This window comes from Diceros bicornis, chromosome 4 (genome assembly GCF_020826845.1).
Source record: "Diceros bicornis minor isolate mBicDic1 chromosome 4, mDicBic1.mat.cur, whole genome shotgun sequence".
NCBI lineage: Eukaryota > Metazoa > Chordata > Mammalia > Perissodactyla > Rhinocerotidae > Diceros > Diceros bicornis.
Window position 1 is genome coordinate 51,078,632 of NC_080743.1, and position 23,527 is coordinate 51,102,158.

Consider the following 23,527-nt stretch of genomic DNA (forward strand, 5'->3'; position numbering starts at 1 on the left):
GCTCCCCTCGTAGTGTAAGAACTTTCTTCTGGAATACCACTAAGGAATAGGACCCTTCTTGTTCACTGGCTGGTTGGTTCATGGTGGGAACACTTCCCTCCCCGAGTTTAGTTCCCATGGTCATGCCTGGACAAACCACACCGTATTTTGTTTTTTTAAATTATCACGGGAGCTCCTCTTTCTGGGAGGAGGCTAATGCAAACCAAGGGAACTCTCTAGATAACCCATTTATTTGAACCGACAATTGCTCTCAATGGGCTTCCCTGTGGGACAGGCTACTGTGAGGGAGATCTGGCAGTAAATGCCAGGCACACGTGCTTCTTCATTCTGCATTCACAGAAAGGAGATGGGGCATGGCTTTCTTCCCAGGAAGGGTCTGTATTTTAAAACCTTATTGGAAAAAGGGATTAAGGTGGATATGATGAATAAGATCGTGACTGTGTAAAATCAGACCAGTGTATTCTAAATAGAGTCATATAAAGTCACCTTGTCTGCTTTTCAGAAACACTTTTAGAAAATGATGACTTCCCGCCTGGTTTACTGTGTGTGTATGTAGGGAGGAGTGGGGAAGAGATATTAAAAACATGAGTTTGCATTCCATAGAACCAACATGGTTATCAAATATATCAAATACTAAATATTCTATTTATTTAGAACCACTAAGTGAGTGTGACATTTAGAAGCCGTATTTCAAATAATGAAGAGTTAATGCCATAGTTGAGGTACCCAGGAGAGGTTCAAGAGTCAGAAGACTTTGGTTCTAGTTCCTATTCTATCTCTTACTAGCTTTCCACGTTCACCTCCACATGGACAAGGAGCCTAAGGGTGGAGACTGTGTCTCATTTCTAATTCTTGGTGCTTACATGGTACCTACAAAACAGGTCCTCCACAAAATGCTTATTCATTGGCTATATTAGGTTGATTCACATGGAACTACCAGTTTTGTTGGTAAAAAACAATAATGAAATATTGACAATTTAATGTGCTTCAGTCTAATATTTCCATTCTCATTTTGCTCACCTACTGTACAGATCTGCTTTTTCCTAAATGCTTTCATGTTTCTCTGTCCTAGTTTCTGATTGGGAGGCCCTTTTTCCTACCCTATATCTATCTTATTCCTATCCTAAACATCTTGGCTAATCACTCATTCCCATGCTCATCTCGCATTTGCTAGCTAGTATCTCTGAGTGTCCTCCTTTCAATTATAGGCATATTGTATTTCCCCTGTGCCTTTCACAAAGTAGGCAATACATAAACATTTGTCATAATACTGAATTACTTATCTGAGGATAATTCACTAACACTCTGAACCCCTTCCTGAACAAAGAAGATAAGCCCTGCCTGGCCAATATAACAGAATTGTTGAAAGTTAACATATGAGGGCTTAAAATGATTCACAGTAAAGCCTCCGGGTTGTTCTGCCTATGGGGGTGTTTGAAAATGCTACATGCTAGTGATAGGCAATCTGTTTTCAGCTCAATTTCAGGAAGGAACTAACTCTTCCCTGCCAAAGAAATTTCAAAAGACCCACCCGGTTGACAGAGTGTAAAGAGAAAGCTGAACATGCAGGGAGAACACATAGTGAGAACAGACAGAGTCATCATGTTAAAGAGAAAGAGACCAAGAGCTGCCACATGGCACAGTCACTCCCTTTAACTAGTAACATAGGCACACAGCACTTGACAGAGTGAACTGGAGCAAAACGAAAGCTGCAGGAGAAAGCAACCTAAAGACTGCTGTGTGCACAAATGAAGAACTTTTGGGGAATAACTATAAGGGAACCGAAGGAAGGAGAGGAAGGAAGAAGGGAGGAGAGAGGGAGATGTGAGGGCTAAGATCATGGGACACACGGGAGAGGATCAGAATCTAGACTAGTCAAGAGGGGGCAGACTAGTCAAGAGCAGGTGTCCCTTGGGCACACTAGTTAAGGGTTATCACTGGGTTCCTAACTAGGAGGAACTAGAGATTAATAATAAATGTGTGATTTTAGGCAAGTTGCTGAGTCTTAGTTTTCTTATTTGAAAAACTAACACTAATAGTTCCTATCTTATAGGGCTGATATAAATATTAAATGAGATATTACATATAAACACACAAAGTGCCCAGCATATAGCAAGCACATAAGTTGCTAGCTCTTCTTATTTCAGTATTCTTTGGGAGACTATATGGTCTGTCATTCTCAATGAATCCTTTTACTATCTTCATGAATTCTTCAGTCGCAGAAGTCTCCAGAGAGAGTCCTTAACTGTATGTGCTGGACTTAGTACAAACAAAATCAGTAAGCTGAAAGTCTTAAAACAGCAGTGTCCAATAGACATTTCTCTGATGATGGAAGTATTCCCTACCCGCACTGTCCAATACGCCAGCCATTAGCCACTGAGGCTACTGGGCACTTGAAAGTGCTGCTGAGGAAATGAATTTTTTATTTACTTAGTTTTAATTAATTTAAATTTAAATAGACACATATCATGTTGGCCTGGGCAGCCTTAGGGCACATTACCCCTAACACACCAGTAGACATTGTGCAGGAGCCACTGTAGCCTAGTGGGACTCTGACTGCACTTACTTAACCTCCTGTGCCTCAGTTTCATCTTTAGTAACACGAGACTGATAATATATTACTTTACTGGGTTATGAGGACTAAAGGAGAGAATACATATAAAGCAGTGGTCTTAAAGTTTAGCACACATCAGAATCTCCTGGAAGGCTGTTAAAACACAGATTGCTGGGTTCATCCTCAAAGTTTTGATTCAGCAGGTCTGGGGTAGAGCCAGAGAAATTTGCATTCTTAACAGTTCCCAGGTGATGATCATGCTGCTGCTCTGAGAACCATACTTGGAAGAATGCTGTTATAAGGCATTTAGTCATGGTGCCTGATACATAGCAAGAACTCAATAGCGTTAGTTATTGTTTTATGATCAGCATCTTTATGGTGTGCATCAGGACAGTTTCTGAAAACAAAAACAAAACCTACACTTCATTAGGAATCTTTAGTCCATTTTCTGACATAATTTTGCTAAGTGTTTATGAGGTACCTACGAAGGGCAAGAAACTCTCACTGTGTTCCAAGCTATCGTCCATCAAGGTGGGTTTGAAGTAGGGTTTGTCAGTTGGTGGAGCTCAGAGCACCAAGTTACCTGACCATTATTACTACCATCTGAAATATTTTTCATCCTTTCAACTATGTGGAAAATAACAATTAAAATCACCTTTTGAGGTGAGCCACAACTTAGATTTCTCTCTGATTTTTCATCTCGATAAAAAGATTGTGCTGAGGCCTGTAAATGGTAAGTGGAAGTGATGTGAAAATCCATCTAGGTTCTAGCCTTGGCTCTTTTATCAACTTCCTGAGATCACTGGGCACGTCTCTCAATCATTATGGGTTGATTTTGGACTTGATTAGCCCACGGGTCACCTTCAAAGAATAACAACAGCCGTTGTTCACAAGCCCCACCTCACAGGGCTTTGCTCCTTGGAAGTTCTCACAAGTCATCTAGTTTTTTCCTCAGAGATTCTTTCCATGGTGCCTTTAGTTCTTTGGACAAGTATTGCAAGGGGGTAAAGAAAACCACACAGGTAGATAGACAGACAATTAATTTGATTTTCCAGTATTCATTATAGGGTTCCTTTGAAAGGAAAAACAAGAGCCTTGGAAGAAATATGCCCAAAGAGGCCCTAGGACTATTGACACTCCACTCCAAGAAAAGATCCAAAAAAGGGTCTTGTAATTTGGATTCTGGTATGCAGTGTTTTGTGGATTTATATCTGTTCTGATACAAGGACCACTCTACTTCCTCCTCTGAAGAAACATGAGTAAAAATTCTTTGTCCAACATACTAGTGTTTTATGTATAAATGGTGATCACGGTACTCACTGGCAAAAAACTTATAAGCAATTCCTGTTACAAAATCAATCTTCCTAACACATCCTGGTGTGGTAAGTCAGGATCACTATTTCCATTTTAAGGTGTGGGAAATGAAAGTGCAGAGAAGCTAGGTTTTAGAATGACTTGTTAGTACTTAGACTGAGGTAGAGGTGAGATGAGAAGCTTCCACTCATTGGGAAAATCTGACTTGTCAGGCCTCCCTACTATTGTAGTCTGGCAGAATATGCTTTGAAGTGTCTCCACAATAAGCATAGGAGACAAAACTCAGGATCTGCCTTGGGGATTTTGAGGAGCAAATGTGACCAAGGTTGGCTGAATCCAGATTTAAAGCAGGCAGCTATTGGTTGAGCTGCTGATATAAACAATATCAGTAGTTCAGGCCTTATATTTCCAGTACCCATCTTCAAAATAAGAATGTTTGGAGTCTCAAACATGCTGCCTCTCAGGGTTTTGTGCTGATGGAAAAAGTAGTACTCTTAGGAATAAGGAGTAAAGGTTTTAATCTTAGATTTGCTTCTTGCTTACTGAGTGATATTGTGCAAGTTAATTGTCCTCTCTGAACCTCACTTTCCTCAGGTGTAAAATGGCACCTCCTCTCCTATATATGTCACAGGGAGTTGGTGAGATTAAACTGAGAGACGAATGCAAGGAAGTACTTATTAAGAACACAATCCAGGGACCTGGGCTTTCGTGCAATAAATAATGCAACCTACTCAGAAGATTATATCATGTATCTCTGAATTAAAAAAAATAATAATTTGGGCTGGCCCCGTGGCTTAGCGGTTAAGTGCGCGCACTCCGCTACTGGCGCCCCGGGGTTCGGATCCTGGGCGCGCACCAATGCACTGCTTCTCCGGCCATGCTGAGGCCGCGTCCCACATACAGCAACTAGAAGGATGTGCAACTATGACATACAACTATCTACTGGGGCTTTGGGGGGGAAAACAAAAAAAAAAGGAGGAGGATTGGCAATAGATGTTAGCTGAGAGCTGGTCTTCCTCAGCAAAAAGAGGAGGATTAGCACAGATTTTAGCTCAGGGCTGATCTTCCTCACAAAAATAAAATAAAATAAAATAATAATAATAATTTGCTGAAATTGTCAATGTGGTCTCTTGGGAAACAAGCAGCTTAAATACAGTAAGGTAGGCACCATCTCAGCAACAAATGAACTATAATAATCAACTTATTTTTATGAGATCTGAATACAAATTGGCCCCAATTGCATCCCAAGGATTATAAGTCTAAGAACTGTACATACTACTTTTTAAAAGGGTTGGGATACATAAAGTGAGCACCTATGATAGTACATGCTCCAGAGAGCAACACAAATGATACCTCCATTTGCCAAATTACCGCTCATCTCAATCACATTTGTGTGGATAAACTCAGACCAAGGAGTGTGCCTCAAATAATTGAGTGTTCAGATAGCTATGCCTTCTTTGTGTCTTCTCGGCCACAGCATTTTGCTGACGAGATTTAGAACATTGCTCTATTTGAAGGCTACAAAGCATTATTCATCAAATGAAGCCAATAATTAGGTATACCAAATTAAATGTCCCCAAACTATCAATTTTTGCTTGTGAGGAAAGCTGTGTTTATTGGAGTGCATAGACCACAAGATATAAAAGTCTTTTTGTGATTAGTTGAAACTTTCCTATAGAAACCCCACCAATTTCTTCACCTCCTGGCACACAGGATACGCTAATTCTTTGGCTTTTGCTGACCCAGCTTGTAAAACCTTCTCTAAGTGGTCCTTGTCCAGCTTCAGTTTTTCAATTTCACTCTTAATTGGAGCAAATTTCTCAATCACAGCATCTGCCACCACCAGCTTGTAGCGAGCAGTGTCGAGGCCAGCGCTGCGCTGGACCACTTCCTCCACAGGGAGTCCTGTCACCGCGGCATGAATGGCCACCATGTTGGAGACACCCCCTCGGCTGGCTGGGTCGTAGGTCACCTCTGAGGTGAAGTCCGTCACAGCCTTGCGGAATTTCTGCACTATCTCCTCCGGGCTGTCTGTTATTCTGACGGTGGCCAGTTTATCAGGGTCTGATTTCGACATTTTGGCAGAAGGATCACGGAGGGATTTTACTTTCTTCATCGATGCTAGGTAAAAACACCAACACACACAGGCCAAAAACAAAACAAAACAAAAATAACAAAATAAAAAAACAACACCGGAATGTCAGTGTGTAGATCTTCAAAAAAATGCCAGAATAACAAGTGACTTTATTTTTTATATCTGATTATATAAATATCAAATACTCATGAAAAATTCAAGCAATGTATATAAGCATGCAAGTAAAGATCAGCTGAAATATCAATAATACTGTTAACATCTCGTTGATCATATTTTTATGTATCTTTTAATGCATATATACACATAAAATGTATAATCTTACACAAATGAAATTATCAATCCTACTGTTTTTGCTGTGCACACCTTCAAAAAAGTATTGTCTATTTCTTTCCTCTCCCTCTCTTTCCTCTCTGTTCTTCCCTCTTAGCTAATCACCCTCTGCCTACAACCACTGCCTTTCCTGCCCTAAAACCAATTTTAACAATCTGTGGCAATCCTTCTATTTCTTTACCCATGATTATATAAGTATAAATCAATACACACACACACACACGCATACACACACACACACACGGGAGAAGTCACTTGTTTATTGCTCTGATAGAATCAAGATGTTAAGCTGTGCTTCATAAACCAGTGTTAGTTATTAATTGCCTATTTTATGGCTATTACAGAGGCATATAAAGTTGCAATAGGTAAGATAATAATAGGCTAAAACATTAAAATAGTACTTATTGCTAAAAGAAGGTTGATTTCAATGCATGGGGTGCCCTAAATTTATTTATGTGAACAGTTGGAATAACTTAGAAATTTACACTCACCTTATGTTTTTAAATTGATACTAGGCACATGTTATACTCCTTTAAAATGCTGTCAGCTTAATAAAGATGGAAAGAGCTTAGGTTCAGTGATTTCTGCCTCTGCCACAAGTTTACACTGCGACCAAAATGCTGATAGAAATTTACAGCTTCTTTCCTCAAGAAGATTCCAGACCAGCACAGCCTCGCCAGCTGCAGTTGAGGTTTCAGGTTCAATCAGTAAACTGCACGTTCCATCTCAGTTATGCATTTAAGAAGGCAGAGTGCAAGAACGATCAGTTCCCTCTTGTTTTATGTGGATTGATTCAACAGCTCTCACTCTTATGACTTTTGTCTCTTCGTGAATAGGGAAGGCAAGCTAAACTGGCTCTGGAATCAGAGGAGCTCAACGAGGGTCCAGCTTTGCCACTAGATACGTGACTTGGACACAAAGTTGGCCTTACCACACCTTCGTTTCCTCATCCACAAAATGGGGAAAGGTACCTGTTCTACCAAATGGCAAATTATATAATACTTTATAAATGCAAATTATTGTTTTTAGTTTTCAGCCTCTCTCATACTTTTCAAACTTTTTTGGTTATTTTATTCAACAATCCAACGAGGTCTACTAGTCCTACATTACAGAAAAAGATGGGGATTCTAGTTACAAATCCTGAAGGCTGTCCACAAGAAAGCCAAGTTTGGTCCCAAGAAAGTTTCAAGCCTCTGTCCATTATCCAATCCTCTCTTCAAAACGCTGATTTAACAATCACATTCATTACTTACTCAGAATGGACTCGGGCACCGGGAAGAACTCCCCATACTTCTTGTTAAACCCTTGTGCTAGATCCTGAACCAGCTCCATGTGCTGGACTTGATCCTCCCCGACGGGAACGTGTGTGGACCTTTAATAAAAGACAGACAGAAAACTCAGCAAGGCTCCTGCTTATCCCGAAATGATATTGCAAGCAGCTGCATTTCCTGTGCCTTTTTCACTGTCGGTGTTCAACAAATGTTCACCAACTACAGAGGGAATGTTGAGATCCAAGTCTTTATCTGTGTCTCAGACAAATGCCAAATAGACGTTTGTCTCCTTTAGTTCTGTTTCTTTCATAGCAGAAGAATACAGCCATCAACACCAGTGTGACAGGATCTTGCTGGGAGGGAGGAATGGTATCTTAAATAGCATATGCGCCAAGCATAATCATATTTTAAAACCACTCCTCGTTCCCTCACCCAGTCAGCACGTATTATCCTAGCCTTGACGAGATGCTTTTTACTTCAGAGCTGTGCTCATACTTGAAAGACACTCCACCCCACTCTTCAAATCAAAGATGGCAGAAAGCTCTTCGGGCAAGAGTTCTCCCTCCCTGTCACATAGGGAGTAACTCAAGATCTTTTCAGAATACGCTCCTTCATTTTCAAGTAAATTGCAATCACAGGACAATTAATATGCTGCAGGGAACTTAAGTGAAAAAAATCTATTAGTATAATGTAGACGGATCTCAAAAACAATGTTGAATGAAAAAAGCAAGTTGCAGAAGACATGTAGAGTACACTGACATTTGTGAAAATCTTAAAGTACGCATGAAAATACTATATATATTGTTTACAGATGCATAAGTATAAAAACATACTGGAAGCTCCTCTACAAATCCATGATTGTAGCTGCCTCCAGAGAAGGAGGGAAGAGAATGGGCCTGGGGAAAGGAACAAAGGAGACCTGAATTTTCTCTGTAATACTTTATTTTATTAAAAAATGAAAATGTGAAACAAAAATCATTGGAATATAGGGATTTTCTTTATAATTATTTTAATCTCATATATGAAGTTTGCAGTGTTGAATCATGATGAGGCATGTCAAACAACGGAGGAATTAACCATTAGAGAGAGTTCTTGACGGGGAAAACTTTATACTGAGGTGTTACGGGGAGGGGACAGGTGATTTTAAGTCTTTAATACTTGGCTGGAGGTTTACACTGGATAATACAGATAATGAAGTGCTGTAGTTTCTTGATCAAGGAAGTTTAATATTCTGCCTGGGAAAGCAGCAGCCTTAAAGTGAGCTTGAATATTTAAGTGATAATTATACATTTTGAGTGGAAAAATAACAGCTTTTTGAAACAGCCACAGAAAAGGAAAACTGCTAGAAAACTACGCTACTTTGCTATAGAGAAGAGGACCTCCTAGCCCCGTGGTTAATTAGTGGTTTTTGAAAAACTGGCAGCGATCTTATTATTTTCCTTGTGGATTACTGTCCACAGGCTACCGGTCCATTTAACATAACTGTGTAGAGCATGAGGAAGTGAAGGTAGTGTTGACTAGCACAAAGACTAGCTACATTAATACAGTAAAATACTTGAGGAAATTTTGAAAAATCCCTCATAATTTTGCAATCATTTTTATTTTTGCAAACTATTTTCCAGTCTTTGTTCCTGTCTATCTGGATGCATATGTTTACATAACTGCAGTTATAATATGCATACCATCTTTTATGTTAACATAATAGACATTTCCCATGGTTCTATGTGGTTTTCATTAATAGAATTTTAATAGATGCCTAAGAGTGTTCTTGTACTATAGTTACAGAACCATAAGGAACTTACATTATTTTGTGGCAGATTCTTTTGAATATTGACATAGGGGAAAATTTTGATTTGAGTGAAAAAGATTATCTTTTATAATAACCCAAAAGTCCTGTGGAGACAAATCTGGTGAATGAATGTTCAATACTTCTTGGTCAAAAACAAGGTATGATTGTCAGTTAATGAAACTAATATTTGTTTGTATCATAAAATAATTCTGAATATACTTCCAAAAGAAATGCTGATAAATGTTTTGCACATTAGATAAGCAATAGGTTTCAAAGCAACTGTTTGACACGTCTTTTGCATGGAAGTAATACATTTTATTTATTAAAAATTCCCTGAACATTAGTTGTGTTTTCATACAGCCACTCAAATACTCATGCAATTGCTGTGTGTGTGTGTGTGTGTGTGTGTGTGTGTGTGTATGTATGTAAAATGCAGTATAACACTCACTTAAGAGCACAGACCGTGGGGTCAGGCCACCTTCAAATCCTGACTGCCACTCTTGTTTTGTGTAACTTTAGGTAAATCATAGAATTTCTATCATAGGCAACTTTCTTACTGTAAAATGAAAGTGATAGTATTTACTCCATACTATTGTTGTGGAGATTAAATGAGATAATGCATGTAAGGTGCTTAGCACAGTGCCTGAAATTTGGTAAGCCTTCAAACAACGGTAGCTATGTAGGGAATAGAATTCTAAAATGCTATATTGTATTCAGAAAGCTGCTCAAGACACACTCCCTAAACAACTAGAATGGTTAAGACTTGGTCAATGACTGCCAATGTCCCAATTCTTTGTTCTCACTTTGTGCAACTCAGGACCAACCAGAGAAAGTCAAATATGCTTCCCAAGCCAATCGCATAGGATGCCCTGCTTCGAGTTAGTCAGCCTCCAGCTTCCCCATGGCAGCAACCTCTAAACAGGGCACACCCGAAACCTTCCTTTCCTGCAAAGCTTCTTCACTACCCTGCCTGCCTTCGAGTCTGTGAAACACAGCTGATGGTGGCTGACTCCCTTGCTGAGGCAAGCTCTGAATAAACAGCTTCTGTCTGTTCTCATTTGGGTGGTCTTTGTTTAATTTAAAGACGATTACTACTAGAATTAAAAACAGAAAGCACATCTTCTGAATCGCTGGAATAGATAAAAGCAAAGAAAACACAATCTACATAGCAAAAGACAGAAAACAAAGAATCATAAAAAACGAAAACATTCAATGATGTGGAGAAATATTAGATGAAAAAACCAGGATGCAGATTTTTTCTAAAATACATGCAATATGTATTTTTTTTTTTATGTGTGTGTGTGTGTGTGAGGAAGGTCGGCCCTGAGCTAACATCTGCCAATCCTCCTCTTTTTGCTGAGGAAGACTGGCCCTAGGCTAACATCCGTGCCCATCTTCCTCCACTTTATATGGGACGCTGCCACAGCATGGCCTGACAAGTGGTTCGTTGGTGCGCGCCAGGGATCCGAACTGGCGAACCCTGGGCCACCGCAGCAGAGCGTGCGCGCTTAACCACTTGCGCCACTGGGCCGGCCCCCATGCAATATGTATTTACATAAAGGAGAGGCCACAGAGGTTAGAGTGGGGACTCTGGCGTCAGGCAGTTCTGGGGTCAGATTCTTGCTCAGTTGGGTGTTAGTGGGCAAGATATTTAACCTCCTTAAGTCTGTTTTTTCATTTTCAAAACTGACTAATAATAGTTCCTACTCATGGGGCTGTTTGAGGAGTAAAATAATACATGCAAAGCCCATGGGCTAGTGCCTGGCATATAGCATGCAAACAAGAAATGTTAATTTAAAAAACTGGTTTGAAGGAAACGCACCAATGTGTTAACAAGAATAGAAATAGTAGCAGTGATTTTTAATTTTTTCATGTTGAATATAGAAAGAATGTTTAAACTATATTAGAACACTGAAATGAACCTGTGAGAGACTGTTGAATCTCCCACTACTAGACCCTATAAAGACAGAAAACGAAATCATGTATCCTGAATAGTTTACAATTCAAATGTCTAAGGCACGGAGCTGCATCTGTTGAACATACTGCTCCTCTATCCTACTAGAACGTTCCTCCCTTAATTCCTGCATGCTGGCTCCTTTATTTCAGGTCTAAGCTTAAACATCACCTCCTCAAAGAAGCCTTCCCTAAACATACTCTCCAAAGTTGGTTTCCAACTCTTATTCTTTTTCACAGTATCCCATTTATTTTCTTTATACTATTAATCCCAATCTAATCATTTTATTTCATTTACTTAATTATATATTGTTTTCTCTCTTGCTCAAAAGTAAGCTTTTTGAGAGCTTGGCTGTCTTGCTTTCCAAAAAATTTCCAACACTTAGTAGAGTTGCCTGGTATGTATGAGAAACTCAATAAATATTTATTCAATAAATGAATGATCTTAAGGGGAAGTCACTATAATTTATACAGTTTTATACCCAGAGAAAAATGGTAATACAATCAGTTCGTGATCAGTATAGAAGATAAGAAGTCATGGACTTCAGTATGGACTCAGATGTCATTCTATCCGAGTTTAAATCACAGCTCCACCAGCTACCAGGCCAGTTGCCACAGCCAAGCGTCTGACCTTCTCTAAGCCCCCGTTTCCTCTGTAAAATGGGGATCACGGTGGTGCCTCCCTCATACAGTTGTTTCAAGAATTAAATGAGATAACCAAGCATAGTCCTTGAGAGTAAGAGCTCAATAAACACTAGCTATTGATATAACATATATTCATTAATATCTGACATGATGAAGGACAAAATGGTAAAAGAAAGATACTATTAGGGACCTTGCTGTGAGGTATATTGCGACTTTTTTCAAACGAGGATCATTTTCTTTTTTGATAGTTGACTCATACTGCAAACATAAATATCAACATATAATCCCAGAGATAGTCACAGACTTAGGCAGCAGCCCTGATATGGGTAGAAAACATATTTGAAACTGGCAGTTCACATTCTGATGAGGTCATCACAAAATATAAATGGTACGTTATAGGAATTCTGAGAACTCTTTTAATTTAAGGAAAACAGGGACAGAGCAATGAATGGAAAGGCAAAATGCAGGGGCCATGACAATGGATCAGGAAGTGGTTTCTCTTCTTCTACCATCAGTCAATGAATTTAGGACATTCCCCAAAATACTTGTTGGGCTATGTCCACTGCTCTCTTCCACACAGCCTGGAGCAGAAAGTCACTGGCTCAATGAGTGGTAAAAACAAAAATGTTCCTTTTTATGTTTCCCCCAGTGCCCGTAACCCCGCATGTGCTCCTCTATGAGGTGTACATGCACATGCCCCACCTTTGTAAATTTCTCTTCTTTGACGGACTTGGCTACTCCTGTCTTGTAATTACCCATAGTGAGGCTGACATGCAGAGGTCACCTTGACTCTCCCAAACCAAATTAGCCAACAGGGAGGGTTAAAAAGCAATTACAGTAGCCCGTAGGAAATCACAATGGACTGCAACTAACACAGAAAAAACAATTACCATAATCAATACACTTTAAGCACATCAAAATGAATATTTCCACATGTCAAAATGGTTCCAGATTCACAAAGCAACCAAACTAAACAGAAAACACATTTAGTTTTCATAATGACTCTGCATGTGTCTTTGCCTTATGTCGGGTCCTTGCCTCTTTTCTTACAATTCTGTGAGGTTTTTGCTTTTTAAAAAAAGGATTAAAAAATTTTAATTTTTTTCAACTGGTCCTATTGTTCCCCTTGGCTTTTTCATCTGATTTTAATTTGTTTGTTTCTAGTCTTTCCTCCCTCTGCTTCTGCTGCTCCTTCCACCTCCTATAATTCATCTTGGCCCTGACTTCTCATCCACTGAGTTTACACTTTACATTAATTCAGCCTGTCTTTGATTCTGCTTACTTATGGGGCTTATTCTCTTCACATTTTCAACCTCTCTCCTCATAGTCTTCCTTTCACTTCAAATAATTTAGTGCTGTTCTTTTAAAATTTATACCCTACATAATGATATCCATATTAATGTCTTCTCTTTTTCCCCATTTTCTTTTTTTTTCACTTGCCCTGACTGTGCTTTCTTAGACACAACATAAAACAAAAGTCTTTCATAATTTTGATTGTTATAACTTCTGTCACATAATAATGCGTCTGATCTTCTTCTTTGGTGACTAAACCATTTTTCTTTTGTTTAGTTCCTTGTTGCATATACATTTACTTGGGATCCACCCCACCCCTCTGGCAGAATTAGTGTCCAGATGAATAACCTTTGCCTACATATATCTGCTCACAGGGATTTGTTCTCTTATTTTTTTTTTCCTACTTCTTTGGCTGTGTTTGTGAGTTTTCCACAGCCTGGCTGGGACAGGAGTTTGGTGCTGTTTTTCCATTTGTAAAGGATTAATTCACCATCACTGGTTGCTTGTTGGGTATGCTGTAATGATTCCCTAATTTAGCAATTACTTACTGAAGACCTACAATGTGCAAAGCCTGGTGCTGGGTACTATGAGAAATATAATGAAGGTTTTACCTTCTAGGGAGGTAAGGCCTCCAGTAGAAGAGAGAATACCAAATGAAGTTATAAATTCTCTGGGTAGTCCTCTTTCAGGATTCCCTATCTCAGTGAAGGCAACACCATCAATCCAGTTGCATAAGTCAAAAACCTAGGGTCATCCCTGATACCTCCTTCTCATGTACATCCAATCCATTATGAAGTCTTATCCTTTTTATCCCCCAAATCTCTTAAATTTGTCTACTCTCCTCATCTTTACTGTCACCATCATGGTCCTAACAGACTAGTGAAAGAGCCTTTTAATAGACTGCCCCAGCTGCTCTTGTTCCCTTATAATTCATTCTCTATATTTTAAGAAGTTCTCTTTTAAAAGTATAAATCAGATCATTTCACTCTGTCCTTGAAATGCACAGATAGCTTCCCATTGCTCTTAGGAGTGCACTGGATGGTCTGTTGACATCGCAGCACCCTGCTCTCCCTTCTATGCTATTTCTTGATTTCTAGGGGCTAGCAGCCGGGAAGCTACACTTCTCAGCCAGCCTTCCAGTAAGGTTCTAGCTTAGCATAGGCACTTGCCCAATAGCTGGAAAGTGAAAGAGAAAGAGAAGAAATTATTGCTTAGGCAGTTGTGAGTGAGTATGTGGATATCAGCAGACTGCTGAAACAAGGTTTGGCCACCAGCTTTCAGGATCTCATGGAAATTCGGGACTGGCCTCACAGAGAAAGGATGTAATTCAAGAACTGGAAGTTTCCAAAGCAGTTTTAGGAACTGATGATCTCAGTGGTCCTCAATGGCGGCAGTCTGATCCCCAACATTGTGGTGGCTCAATTCTTCTCTAGAATTACCAAACCTGAAGTTTCCAGCCAATCATCTTAATCTCTCTACCCTTTGTTTTTGGTTTGGTTTTGGTTCTGCTTACTCACAGTTCCTTGAGGCCTCCGTTTCCCCATTTTTCTATGTCATTTCAGCTTTTTCTTTCACTGTCTTCTTATCTGCTTCCCATAGTCCTCTGTTCAAGTTCTTGAAGGAGAACTGATGAGCCCAGGTAATCACTCTCACCTCTATTCGAGTAGATTTAGTGGTACTTCTCCAAAACTTCATTTCTTTATCTGTAAAATGGGAATAATACTACCACCTCTCTTACAGAGCTGTTGTGAGTCTCTGAATAGATAATGTGTGTGTGGCTGCTTGTATGGCACCTGGCAAATGATGCTCAACACACGTAATTCCTTCCTTCCCTTTCTCTTAATCCTTGCATAGTGCCTTTTTTCTGGGTCAGTGGCATTATACGTACTTAACAAGTGTTTGCTGTATATTAATAAAAACTATATGTGTGTGTGTGTATACATATATATATAGAGAGAAAGAAATATTTATTTAATATATAGCCAGCTATTTGAAATTGGATATTCATAAAGTAAAAAAAATGCAAAAGAAAAACGATGAACACTTGCTATTTTTGAATATTTTGAATTCTTCAAATATCTGCTACTTTATTATGCTCTCAAGCTTAAGATGGTTTCAGCCCTCCATTCCCAGGTTCCTTACCAAGTTCTGCCAAAACAAATACATAAATATTTCATACACTTATCTGGAAGGTTTCTCTTCCATTCCCTTCCCTCATGTTTGTTCTCCAGGCCACTGTGTACCACTCATTCTAATGCTGATTTGATAAAAGCAAACACTAAATCTATACTTGACCTGTATCAGCGTTTTATGAAGATGCTACACATGGATTTGATGGTGGGAGGAAATACACGTTTTATCCATCCTTCAATCTACCTACCTACCTATCTATATTTATAATGTAAATATTCATAGACATTCCTGCTGTGACATTTTTTAAAATCCAGAAATATCTGAAATAAAACCAAACAAAAAATACCCCCAGGCGCATGAGCTCTGTTATAGAGAAAACAATGGTACAAGCTAAAAATCAGACCTGGATTTCAGTCCTGCTTCTGCTACTTATTATCAAGCAATTAGGAATTTCTAAACTTGGGAGGAAACATAATGAGACAGATGAGAAGTGTATGTTAGCAGAATAAATGCTGCAGTAAACAAGAGCTGATTTTCCTGTACTTGTCTGCATGCTTTGTAGTGGTCCAACTGACATCCACACCCAGGGAATGTAGGATATGTGTGGTATGGAAACAGTGCCATGGGAACAGCCAGAAGGAAGACGGCAGGAGAAAAGAGCCCAAAGAAACAGAGTCTATGAGCTAGAGCACGTGCAGCTGGCAGCAGGAAGTCTGAGACCAGACAGGAGGGAAATACAGGGTTGTTTCTCTTAAGAAAACGAGCATGCAGGTGTCTGTTCCACGTCTATGATCTAATTATGACATCACAGGTAGACAGTTTCTAGGCTGCGGTAGGAGAAAATCATCTTGAACATAGATTATTACCTAGTTTTATAGAAAAACACTTTTATCTGTTTTAACAAATCGCGTGCCAAATATCAGAATCCTAATGAGGATAGACAAGAATCTGCTACCATTATCCTCCTTTTAGAAACTAGGAAAAAAAACAATCTTATGCCGTTCTTAGTACATTTTCTAACCACCAAATCGATTAGTAAGAGTTACAAAAGGAATATTTACAGTGTGGAATTTCTTTGCTACTGGGAGGGGGTGGGGTGATAACTGAAGCTGAAAAAGAGACACTTGTCCTCAGAAGCATTAACCAACTGTGAGAACATGCTGGTGTTGGGGACAGTGAGGCAGGCAGGAAGCTATCAGAAAGCCCTTAGTGTTTACCTGCCACATCTGAAATAATTACTGTTTTATGTAAGAAAAAACGACATTCACAACTTCAGGCTTGGCTTGAAAAAAGGCAGAATATATGACAAATTTGGGGATCTTAAGCAGGTATTTTTGCCAATGTCGGCCTTTTTAAATGTTGCTCTTGTACTCTTAAAATGTTCGTAATGAGGATATACTAGGTGATATTAATTCATACATAACTTGTTTAATAATCCCCTGAGCTATAGCTCATTAACCCACTTTATAGATGAAAGAAAACTTGTACGATTTTATCATTCTGCAAATTGTATTTTGGGCAACTGATAAACATAAATTCATCATCACTTTAGTATATATGATCTTGTATTGTTCTGGTTGTTCCATGTGATGGTCTTGCCTCCTAACATAACTCCTGGCTCCTTAGGAAGGTCAGCACTGGCCTGAGGAAACCAGGATCATGCTGTGATGCTCCAGTGTCCACTGAGTGGCTGCACAGCTTTGGGCAAATTGCTTAACCTCTCTGGGCTGCAGTTGTAAAGCAAGAAAACTGAAGAAGAGACTCCTTAGAGTTCCTTCCCACTTTACGCTCTGTGGCATCACAAAGAGGGCAATCATTCAAGTTCACTCTTTTTCACAGCCCCTGAGCGCAGAGGACTCTCCCGTTGTAGCTCTTGAACTATTAAGGAAATCTACCATGCTCACGTGCTTCCATTTCCATAGCCTGAAAAATCTCAGCCTTTGGTTCTATAAAGAATAGGCCTTGAAAACGAAATTAGAAATAAGATTGTAATCGTCAAAGACATAATGATCATCAATCACAACCAAGTGACAGCTCTCAGTCACAGCACTGCCTGGCCCATATTTCATTTTAATCCTTTTTTTTAAATTGAGGTATAACTGACATACAACATTATATTAGTTTTAGGAGTACAACATAAAATATTTGATATTAGTATATATTGCAAAATGATCATCACAATAAGTCTAACATGCATCACCATATGTAGTTACAGAATTTTTTTTCTTGTGATGAGAACTTTTAAGATGTACTTAGCAACTTTCAAATATGCAATACAGTATTATTAACTATAGTCACCATGCTGTACATTACATCTCCATGACTTATTTATTTTTATAACTGGAAGTTTATTCTTTTTGATTCCCTTTACCCATGTTCCCCCTCCCCACCCTCATCTCTGGCAGCCACCAATCTGTTCTCTGTATCTGTGAGCTTGTTTTGTTTTGTTTTTTTAATTTTAGATTCCATATAAGTGAGATCACACGGTATTTGTCTTTCTCTGTCTGACTTATTTCACTTAGCATAATGCTTTCAACGCCTATCCATAATGTTGCAAATGGCAAGATTTCATTCCTTTTAATGGCTGAACAATATTCCATTATATATATATACATACACACATACACACATACATATGTATATATATCTCACATTTTCTGTATCTATTCATCCGTTGATGGATACTTCATTTTAATCCTTTAATAATCCTGTACAGGATAATTATTATTCCCATTTTACAGGTAAGAAAATCAAAGTCCTTCACAGACCCTTTCTAGGTATATATGCTACCTCACTAGGAAATATATTATTAGATCTTTATTAGATTTTCATTTCCTATATCCTGGAAAAGGTGTTCTAGACTTCCCAGGATAAGTCAAAAGTCACTTATTATAAGTAATAAACGCTATCAGGAGTCCAGCATTCAAGTTAATACAACAACCAAAAACATAATCCTTATATATAAGTTTTAATCAGAAATAAAGACGGCCTGCATGTACTAGTGGACATTCCTTATTTTAAATCTAAGCAGCTACTCTTCTGGCTGTTTCCATCAAAATTGCACAAGGGCTCTGGCGTCATGCCACAAGGTACATATACTGTCATCTCCATGCTATGATTACATTTACATGCAAAGAATTCTAGTTCTCCTACGGGAGAAACTTTTATGGGGTCAAAGCTTTAGGGGAAAGGGGTGAAAAAAGACTGCTGGAGTTTCTCTTTTTCCTTAGAAGCTTCCACAGCAGCAAGGCTTGGCCATGAGGGCATGCTGATTGGGAGGCTTTATCTCTAGAAGGCCAAATGGGGGGCCAAGGGAGGTAACGTGGGGATAGCAGGGAGGACCTGGGAGAGGGATGTGGGCAGAAGCCCTGGCCAGCAGTACAGAGAGTGTAGGCGTCGGCATCCTCTGGTTGTATAGTTTTGAGACCTGTAAGTGGAAGCAGTAGCTGACTAGGTGGATTATGGGTCCAGGAAAAGTGAGAGCACCCTACACCATGCTGAAAAACTTGCTCTCAACCTGCATGTCCAATACAGTAGCCAATGGCCACTGGTGGCTATTTAAATTTAAAATTAATTAAAATTAAATAAAATTTAAAATTCCTCTGTCAGCATTTCAATTGCTCAGTAGCCACATGTGGCTAGTGGTTACAGTCTGGGAGAGCGCAGATACAGAACATTCCCATAATTGCAGCAAGTTCTAATGAACAGCATTGCTTTAGAGTCTAGATTATATGAGAAATCAACATTTAAAAATCTTGCAAGTTAAACAATTACTGGGAAAGTATATATTGCATAGTGGGTAAGAGCACAGACTCTGTACCCAGACTTTCTAGAATCTAATCCTGGGTCCACGACTTGCTAGCTACATGACGCCGGGCAAATTACTAACCACTCTGTGCCTTAGTTTCCCCATCTGCACAATGGGGATGACAATAGTGCAAATTTTATAAGGTTGTAGTGAGGATTAAATGGGTTAATGTAGGTAAAGGTAACTGTTTCCAACATATAGTAAGTTTTAGTTGAGTGTTAGCTCTTAATATTAGTTTCACATTGAAATATACTACTATAATTTAGTACTATTACTGGGGAATGATGCAGACTGATTCACAAGTCTGATCTTTTCTGTGCCACCCTTCCTCATGAACCACATCTTTTTGGGATAGCTTAAAACACTTTCTCGTTAGCGTGAGCACGCATAAGACCAGGGGTGACCTCTGCTCCTTACTTATACAACAGAATGTCAGCTGCCTGGAGCACGGGGTACGTGAGCAGGCCCATGGTTCCATCATGCTTCTGGTTGGTGTTCTTTGCCTGTGGGGGTGAAAAGAGGGGAGGGGAAGAAATCTGACGTGAACCTAATTATACTACTAAATGAAGAAATCTTGAAAGCAAGCAAAGGGTGATCTGAAGCCATCTGTAGCAACATTACATCTCAGTTCCTTTTAGCAACTCTAGCCATCTTCTGGCTGGCTTGACTTCATGCTCCAGGCTTGGGCAGGAATAAAGTGAATCCATTTCACCGCTGCCCCTTTAAAGGATCCTGCACTGCCACTATTTCTTATTCATTTAATTAAAGTAAGGGCATAAGAGTTTTCTAGGTTTCAAATCAGATAAATTCCAGATTTCACAAGTAAGGTAAGGAAATATCATGAAATTAAATTTCTATAAATTAACATGAGTCAACATCAAACACTCTATCGTTTATCTGTGGAAACTTCCCAGAAAGTCTCACACTGTGCTATTGACAAAACTGGAATGTTCCCTTAAAATTATATTTAAAAAACTAAAAAATAGATATCATGGCATTTAAAAAAGGAAACCAAGAGAAATTGTAATCTAACCAATCCTAATTATCCATCTTGATCTTTAGTTGCTGAAGCAATGAGGGTCAAGTGGTTCCAGCGAACAGTACAGGTTGTCTAGACCAAAATATTTTCCTAATGGAGAAGCTAAGGCTGGGTCTGAAAAGCAACAGTTTCTCTCTTTAACCACCTTAATATCAATGTTCCATAATTTAGTTTCAAACTTAACTCTCCTGGTTACTTCAAGTAGTTTCCGGCTTGCGGTAACTAATGCTATAGGCTGTTCAAAGGAAGTTCGAAAGTTTGAACATACAATTCCGTCAGTATGTCTCCTATTACAACGTCCATGATAGAGGCCGGTTCGCAATGATCACTGGGTAAAGATGATGAAAGTTTAATTTGTAAATGAGCAAAAGGGAAAAGAATCCAATTTTTAAAAATCACCACCAGATTAGATATACAGTCTTTTTATATTAGAATACTGGATCTTGAAATTACAAAGGAAGGGGGGAGATGGGGAGAGCACTAATATTTACTGAGTGCCTGTCATGTGCCCCAGATGCCTTACATTTGTGTTATCTCATTAATCCTCCAAATAACCCTGACCTCAGCAGCCCAGACTCCACCCTTCTACCCCACTGTTCTTCCCTTCCCTGCCCCAATCAAAACCAAGCTGGTGTTCTCAGATCCTCCCATAGCACTGGAACCCTACCCTCAAAGCACTTTTCACACTTCCTGCTTGCTTGTTTAACTCTCTTTTCCCAAATAGACTATGAGCGGCTACATCCATCTGTCTGTCTTGTTGACTGCTGTACCTCCAGCACCTAGCATGATATGAGACTGCAGAAGGCATCACCTGTATTTGTTAATGAAGAAATGATCATAGAAGGCAGTAACATGCTCTAGGACAAGGCTGGCATTTGAAATCCATGTTTTTCCCACAAATAAGATATCACGGACTAGCGGGAAGCCTTCTCCAGAATATCAGTGCATTCACCAGTAATGTGTTATTAGTAGGTCCTTAGACACTGTTTTAGAGTGGGAATATTTCCCATTAAATTAGTATTCAGTTCTCATAAAAAGGATTTCAGCATTCAACTTAGTGTCAGAGTACTACAATAAAATGGGAAAGTCTTGCCTAAAACCAAAATATGGTCAAAAACATTACAAAATTTTGTTTCTAATTCCCGGCAGGTAATGATTCTGCAGCATTGTCAATACCTCTTCTTTAGGCACTGTCACTTTAAAGCTGTCTGTTTCTCTCTGCAGCACATGCAAAGCCTTCTGACCAGCTTCTGAGGAAACCAGTGGCCCTGAAAATATGCTGCAAAGAGGCTTGAAACTGAAATTAGTGTTGACGTGGTTGGGGGCTACCTACGCTCGGGTTATCCAATAGCAAAAAGAAATGCAAGTAAAGTACCACGAGTTACCCAATTTATCTTTCTCAGTGGAACTTCTTAGAAAAAGTACAGCCTTTATTTTTCTCTGGGTTTGAACTGTTGCCTGGACTCAACTTGTTTAAGTGTTAAATAAGATACGTTGTCTCTTCTCCCCACAATGAACACATTTTTGCCTCACTGCCAGTTAATTCCAGGGAAGATGGGAGGCAACTTCAGAGTCTAGTAATCCAGAAATTGTGAATGTTTGTTAATTATAATATGGTAGATTCAAAGTCATTACCAAGCCTATCCAAAGGTCATTCTGATTCAACCATCCACAGATAAAATCAAATAATTAATAAATTAGATATTTTTATCCAGTTTTTAAGTTGGAAGGAATCTTGGAGAACCCTTTTCCTTTCCGTTTAATACCCTGAGGCAGAGAGGTTAAAGATGCTGTTGCAGCCACTAGTGAGTAGGGGATCAGGCAGGCCAGCAAACTCAGGACTCCTAGAGCCTAACACAAAAACAAACAGAGGGGGAAAAAATAGCTGTAATGGGGAGTTTGGACTCCTTTCTGTTTACTAATCAAATGGCTGGCATTACCTTCCACTGGTGTAAATGTTGTAATCGGGGTAGTCTGACCATGCAGGTAAGGATCCAACTTAATTGTGTGTGTTCAGGCACCTAAAGAAATAAAACAGAATATTAACAAAGGTGGTCAACATTTTCTTGTATATAAGGCAAAACGAAACAAACAGGTATTACCTTAAATAGCTGAGAAGACCCCAAATCAAGGTTATTAAAAAAGTGACAGGTGAAAGGGGCTGATCCATAAGGCATAGAATTTTTACACAAAGAAGAAATATTCAAAACTAACCAATACAATTACTAGTCTAGTGTTTGAAACCTCTTCGCAACATCTCTAGCAAATGGCTGACCAGCCTCTGCTTCAATATCTTCAGTGAGAGGGTTTCATTATGTCCTGAGGCATCTATTCCATCTTTTGTTTGGTGAGGAGATCAGCCCTGTGCTAACACCTGCCAATCCTCCTCTCTCTCTCTTTTTTTTTTTTTTTGCTGAGGAAGACTGGCCCTGGGCTAACATCTGTGCCCATCTTCCTCCACTTTACATGGGACGCCGCCACAGCATGGCTTGCCAAGCAGTGCATCGGTGCGCGCCCGGGATCCGAACCGGCGAACCCCAGGCCGCTGCAGCCGAGCGTGTGCACTTAACCGCCTGCGCCACTGGGCTGGCCCCATCTATTCCACCTTTAAAAAGCCCAGGTAATTAAGAAGACACACACACACACACACACACACACACACAGACACACTGGTTCAAATCCTTTCTAAAGAAACGAAAGCAGCTATAATACCTTATACGTAAATGGTACAGAAAGGTACTGGACTTAAAATTAAAGATTGAATCCTTTAGACCTAGAGTAATTTGAATTTAGGAATCACTTTATCATCTCAAAGGGTATTCTTATAGTTCTATTTCTTCCTCCTCTTCCTTCCTTTATTTTTTTGAAGAGGTCTACTCAACATGAAAATATAACCTTTTCCCAATTTGTTTTTGTTTTAGCCAAATTTAATCAAGTAACCAAACCTGGCAACAAATGGGATGATTCTTAGGTCCAGGCCAGGTTCTAACTGATGACCTAGAATTTAAGGCCTATCTATCCCATTTCTGGGCCCTGGAGATTCCAAGCCCTTCATCTATTGTGGCTTTTTTTGTATCCATATGATTTCTTTAAAAAGCAAAGACTGTTGCCAACTTTGAAAAGTGGCCCCAAATGTGTTCTTTGTGGGTTTTGCGAGAGGAGCATAATGGAGCTGAATCATCCCAGCCCTGTTCTACCAGCAAGGAATCGCCATCTGGTGTAAGATAGTGTCTCATTTTTTTCCTCAAGTCATGGAGATGGAAGAGTTGTTTTTCACATGTTTGACAAGGAATCGCTTTTAAA

The 23,527-nt window shown here is 39.4% G+C and overlaps 1 protein-coding gene across 3 annotated transcripts in view; it reads right to left on the reverse strand.

Moving 5' to 3' along the window:
- Positions 1-5,452: 5,452 nt before the first annotated feature.
- Positions 5,453-23,527, reverse strand: part of WARS2 (tryptophanyl tRNA synthetase 2, mitochondrial) — a 77,963-nt gene continuing 59,888 nt past the window's right edge. For 2 of the 3 annotated variants that reach the window (XM_058538919.1, XM_058538918.1), the window contains 4 exons: positions 22,165-22,245; positions 19,603-19,688; positions 7,547-7,665; positions 5,453-5,989 (listed from right to left, as the gene is read on the reverse strand). In XM_058538919.1, the coding sequence (XP_058394902.1) occupies positions 5,541-5,989; positions 7,547-7,665; positions 19,603-19,688; positions 22,165-22,245 (735 nt within the window). In that variant the 3' untranslated portion in view covers positions 5,453-5,540. The remainder of the gene's footprint in view (positions 5,990-7,546; positions 7,666-19,602; positions 19,689-22,164; positions 22,246-23,527) is intronic. The other variant, XM_058538920.1, reaches the window with a different exon arrangement.